The 6,000-nt window shown below is 37.1% G+C and overlaps 1 protein-coding gene across 1 annotated transcript in view; it reads left to right on the forward strand.

The window, feature by feature from the left end:
• The window catches only part of NUDCD1 (NudC domain containing 1), a 67,879-nt gene extending 62,495 nt beyond the window's left edge, over positions 1-5,384 (forward strand). The window contains exons 9-10 of the mRNA XM_075549356.1: positions 2,424-2,583; positions 4,781-5,384. Of these exons, the coding sequence (XP_075405471.1) occupies positions 2,424-2,583; positions 4,781-5,073 (453 nt within the window). The 3' untranslated portion in view covers positions 5,074-5,384. The remainder of the gene's footprint in view (positions 1-2,423; positions 2,584-4,780) is intronic.
• Positions 5,385-6,000: the final 616 nt, after the last annotated feature.

Raw genomic sequence — 6,000 nt, forward strand, 5'->3', positions numbered from 1 at the left:
CTACTACTGCAACCAAATACCACAACTTAGTGACTTAAAACAACATAAATTTATTGTCTCACAGCTCTGGAGGTTAGAAGTCCTAAAATTTGCTTCTGTTATCACCACTATCAATTCAAGATATAGGAGGACCATTATTATATATTAACAGCTGCCATGGAAGCTGGAGGGCAGAATCGGTTTCCTTGCTTTCTGTAGCTTCTAGCGAGGAGCCTGTGACTAGTGGGTGACCCATTAGCTGAGAAGCGCCAGGTCAGCAGTCCAACCACACCAGCCTTTCTATTCCCGATATGATGCGTAACCTCAGAATCCACAGAGGCAGCTCTTCTCCGCCCTGTGGGGTTCCTATGAGTCCGAATTGACTCAATGGCAATGAATTTGGTTTTTCTTTTCCTTTTATTTTTTGAGTGATGGTCCACCCATTCATCTTCGATGCCAGCAGTGTCGCTTCTTCCATTTTGTCTCTGTTCATATACCTCCTGTTACCTTCTGTGTTTGTAGCCCACCTGCTTCTCATTCACAGGGCTTTGATTACATTGGTCCTACCCAGATAATCTAGGGTAATCTTGCCCTTTTAAGATCCTCAATTTAGTTATATCTGCAAAATCCCTTTTGTTTTGCCATTTAAGTTAAACTGACATATTTTCTTAAGTCTAGGAGATTAGGACATGATCATTTTGGGAGAGTATTATTACATGTATAGTAATCATCCTAATAGAGCATAACTTAGTAGGAATAATATACATGATGCTGGGGGTTCGCAGAATCTAGGCATCTCATGAAAGTAGGGAATTCATCTGTAGCAACTGATAGTTGAACTGAGTCTTGAAGGAATAGTTTAAATTAATTAGACAAAAAAGAGCAATTTAGGTAGAAAGGGTGTCATGATGAAGGTTCAACCAAGGCACACCAGGTGATATTGCTGTTTCTTGGTAAGGAAGTTTGAATATTAAGGATAGGAGGAGAGCTAAAAGGGCTAAAGCAGTTTTGAGTCCATCACACTTATAACAAAAGGCAAGTTAATCTTGACTCTGGAAGTAAACATCATGTAGCCAGTGCTTATCAGAGGAGAGCAGAGCTGGGGGTGATCCCCATGTGCCTGCGTGCTCCCTTTCCTCGGAGAGTAGGCACTGGGCCCGCACACACCTTTGATTCCCAGGAATAGTCAAGGCAGTGGGAACTGGTGCTGCTGTCGCTGACTTCTCTGACCAGTGGTCTGTGCTAGCCCAGCTGGCCCGGTAAATTCTCATGAAAAACCACTTCACAGCTTTGCCTTTTGAATACAGGTCTGGTCCCTACCCCTTACTTTAACCCAGCATTTTGTGATTTTCCACACTGCTCTAAAACTCCTGGGGTCACTTCATTGCCATGTACTATGAATATGTTTCTCTTTGATAACATTTTATATGATTTGTGTTGACATTTAGTCAATTGAGCATTTTTAGCTCTAAATATATTTACAGTAAAGGAGAATATCATAGCAATTCATCTCAATTAAAAGGGTATATCAATTAAAAGGGTATAATAATAGATGGAATCCAATTATGAGACTCAATTGGATATTTCTATATTAAAATGTTGTTTGCAATCAATATGGCAATAATTATTGCCATAAACATTATTGACAGATCATTAAACCATATACTAATGTGACAAATAACTGGTAAAGAGCTGTGGGTTAGAATATCAGCACTCTGATTTTTCTAGTTGTATAGCCTACAAGTCAAGTTTTTTTTTTCATCTCCTGGGTTAAGATAATCTAGAGTTGTTGAGGTGATGACTGTAACATACTTGGCATGTGTTGTGTGCTCATAAACTGTAGTTGTTTATGTTGCTCTTGATAATTATTAAGTACAAGTAAATGGACTTTATGTATATGTATTCTGTGGTTTAAACAGTTTCTGTGGATAAGTTGCATGCTATATGCTATGTTCCAGACTAGAAGCAAACCATTAAGAATGAGTTTAGCATCGTGAGGAAGTACACATAGTAGGGTACACACTGAGCGGCCAGTCTCAGGGTGAGTGCTTCCAGTTCACCAGTCGCTCTGTGAAGGGAAAATGAGACCATCTGCCTCCATAAAGATCTCATTAATGCCTTTCAATCAACCTGGAAGGGCAGTTGGCCTCTTATCTTACAGAGGTGTCTGCATTCAGTAGCACTGGGTTCAGTTTTGAATTGGTTGGTGGCCTAGAGGCCGAAAGCTTGGAGTCTGTTCAAATCTCAGCTACACCATTTGTTGTGTCGAACAAGTACTAACATGCTTTGTACGTCAGCGTCCTCATCTCTAATAAAGGCACTCCTTCCCTAGATAAATAGAGATACATAAGGAGTTAAAAAAGTGACTGAAACTTAGTTATGTGTCAATTATTATTAATTTGATGTTGAGTGAGTTCCTAATTCTTTTTTCTTTCACTTCTTAGGTGAATCTTGGAAGCAATCAATACCTATTCTCCGTCACAGTGGATCCTAAAGCAATGCCCTGCTTCTGTTTGCGCCACGATGTCGATGCCCTTCTCTGGCAGCCACACAGCAGCAAGCACGACGAGATGTGGGAACACATTGCAACTTTCAATGCTTTAGGTACAGTTTTTATTACATGAAGAATTACAGTCATGTGTTTTGAGGCTCACTTCTTGCTTTTTAATTGAGCTACCCTAATTACATTTGGATTGATCTGTACCATAATTTGGTGTCGAGTACTGTAGAGGATGAGTGTTAGGGTTGTCAGAATAGACACCGATCTCTGTTCGTGCTTGTAGAGATCAACTGGATAGAAATCAGAGTGCTTATCCTCATCGTGAGACTCACTTTAATCAGCCTATCTGCTTATTCTACTCTAGCTAGAAAGTGTGAGACTATGAACAAGAGACTTGACAGTACCCTCTGTGGAACTTGTATTCAGGTTTGGTCAAAGTCATCCTCATAAACGAAACAGACGTGCTGGTTAGGAAACTTCTGTGGAGCTGTGGTGGGAGGCCATGAAAATGAAAACACTTCATGGAAAGGAGTAATAAGCAGATTTTTCATTTATTCTGAAGATGTGCTAAATATAGGGCTTAAAATATTCTAAACCACATAATTGTAGACTTGAACAATAATTGATTTCTTGTCAAAATACATGAGTATCGCGCAGGAGAATCACCCCCAGCGACTGCACTCCCAAAAGGTTGTTTAAAAGAAGCAGCAGGAAGTAAACTGTGCATTTTAATGACTACATAGACAGCTCTGATCGAAGAGGAGCTTTCCCATTTATCCCATAGAGTTGAATAATTCAGGGTGTTAAAGTGCTTAATTTGGAATCCAAATGAATTTTTATGATCTGAAATACAAAATTGACTAAATAATTTAACTATATTATTTCTCACCTCATGACAAGTCCTAATTTTTTATTCCATTTCTTCTTTCTTTGCTAAGAAGAAAGTTTTATCAAGAAGGATGTAATTTATATATATTCAGATCCTCCATTCGTATCCCCAATCCCCTACTAGAGAGTTTACTTTATTTTAAATTAAGTAAGCATTACTCTATCTATAATCTTAGAATATTTTATACATTATTAACTGTCAAATCATCCTGGAAAGCTGATTCCAAGCTACTATATGTGCATCACTTTCTCACCTTAAACCCTGCTTAACTTTGAAAAACCAGGATTGATCTCCTTGTGCAATGTTTATTTTGTTTGTCCATTACTTAGTGGTATCTCAAGTTACATTTTTATCTATCTGCCTCAGATGTTATAGCTTTCTGTCACCATTTCCTAGTTTGAAAAGTTTCATTTATAGTTCAGAAGATATGCATTTTCTTATTTGTAAAAGTACTTTTTAAACATGTACATAAATAAAAACATAAGATTAGAACCAATAAATTTTCATGGTATATTCCAATGCAGTTTTAAAAATTAGACACTTGAGTTTTCTTTTCCCTGTCTAATAGGCTTAGTGTTCTCCTTCTGGGGGATGTACAACAAAACTGACATCAGTGTACAAAAACAGTTAACTTTATAGGAGTCATAACAATAATACATTGTATCTGTACTTCTTAAAGGATGGGGCCTGTGTTAGGAACACGCTTCTGAAATCATGTTGGGATGATAGTCTATAAATGTGGTCCTGTTTATTTGATAGGAAAGGGGAGAGAAAAGATTCTCTAATGTCATCTGATTCTTGAGCCAAATGTTAAATTGACATTTAATAATACGTTGACATCTTCCTCTTGGTTTCACTTGGAGCTTCAATCATTTATCGAAATGCAATGGAACAATCTTGTGCATTTCTTTTTTTCTCTAGGTTTCTTTTTTATTATTATTTTAATCATTTTATTGGGAGCTCTTACAGCTCTTATCACAATCCATATATATATCCATTGTGTCAAGCACATTTGTACGTATGATGCCATCATCTTTTTAAAAAACGTCTTCTTTCTTCTTGAGCCCTTGGTATCAGCTCCTCATTTTCCCCCTCCTTTTTCCTCCCTCATAAACTCTTTATAATTTATAAATTATTATTTTCATGTCTTACACCAACAATATTGTGTTTTCTTGAGTAGCTTAAAGTCCCTTCTAGTTTGTTCGTTAGGAATTGGGATTGTTGCTAGCACCAGTCGGGAGAGCTTGATTGTGGCTAGTTATTAATAGCGCAGAGCTCATCCATTGTGTATCTATGGCATTTATTTGACTCAGGCATTTGTATTTGTAATAAAAATTAGGAGATGTTAATTTTATATTTTTCTCCTTATGTTTAATATATTAATCTCTTTTTTGTTTTGTATTTCTTGACAGGCTACGTCCAAGCATCAAAGAGAGACAAAAAGTTTTTTGCCTGTGCTCCAAACCACTCCTATGCAGCTCTTTGCGAGTGTCTCCGTCGAGTATTCATCTACCGCCAGCCCACGCCCATGTCCACTGTACTTTACAACAGAAAGGAAGGCAGGAAAGTAGGGCAGGTTGCTAAGCAGCAAGTAGCAAGCCTAGAAACCAATGACCCTATTTTAGGCTTTCAGGCAACAAATGAGAGATTATTTGTTCTCACTACCAAAAACCTCTTTTTAATAAAGATAAATACAGAGAATTAATAACTTCAACATGCTTGCTTCTCTGTACCAAAAACGTTATCAGTGGTAGCTAGACGGCTGGTGGTTACAATGCAGACTTTTAAGCTTTGATGTCTTCAATGAAAACTTCCTCTTTTTTTTTTAAGACATTAAAAATCCATTCAAGAGAATATAATTCTGTAAAATTAGTACTAGGCTATGACATGAAGGTACAGATTTAGGAAAAATTGGCTTCTGTAAAAATATAAAAACAATATTAAGTGTAATTTTTTTAAAACCAGAAGCTAAATCTTTTTATATGGAAAATATATCATTCATTGTTTAAAAAATAAAAATATTTATTGTGGCCTGTTTCTTTATTGATTAATGCTACACATTATGAGTAGGATTACAGTTAAAATTAAAAATTTCAATATTTCAAGTAAAGTTAAAACAAAAACATTTGCACCTATTAATTATTACAACTTTGTTCTTTGAACTTTGTTACAAAAGAAGTCCTTTGGGTATGGTTGCTTACATTCTTCATCAGTGTTTTAAGTCTTAATGCTTCAGGGGATTGGACAGCTGAGGTAGGCGGGAAATAGGAGAAGCATCAGCATTTCTAATAGTCTTAAAGTTGACTGAGAGGCTTTCATTCTTTCTTATATGAATTTCAGTTTTACTTGGTTTTTCTCCACTTGCTCTGTCGTGCCCAAAGAGAGGGAGAAATGAAGAAAGATAGAAAGGTTTCACAAAGTATAGTTGTGAATTGCTGCATAACAAATCACCTCAAAACCCAGTTCTTAAAAAGAGCAGCATGTTATTACTGCCCACAGCCGAATGGACTGAATAGTTTGGGTTTGGACTATAGCTTCCAGTAGTCCAGAGTCGGCTTCTTCCCCTGATGGAGCGACATTCCGAGGGTGCCGTCCTGTCCTTACCGCACAAGACCTTCATCAGTTTCTGTTC

The sequence above is a fragment of the Tenrec ecaudatus genome, chromosome 5 (genome assembly GCF_050624435.1).
Source record: "Tenrec ecaudatus isolate mTenEca1 chromosome 5, mTenEca1.hap1, whole genome shotgun sequence".
Taxonomy (NCBI): Eukaryota; Metazoa; Chordata; class Mammalia; order Afrosoricida; family Tenrecidae; genus Tenrec; species Tenrec ecaudatus.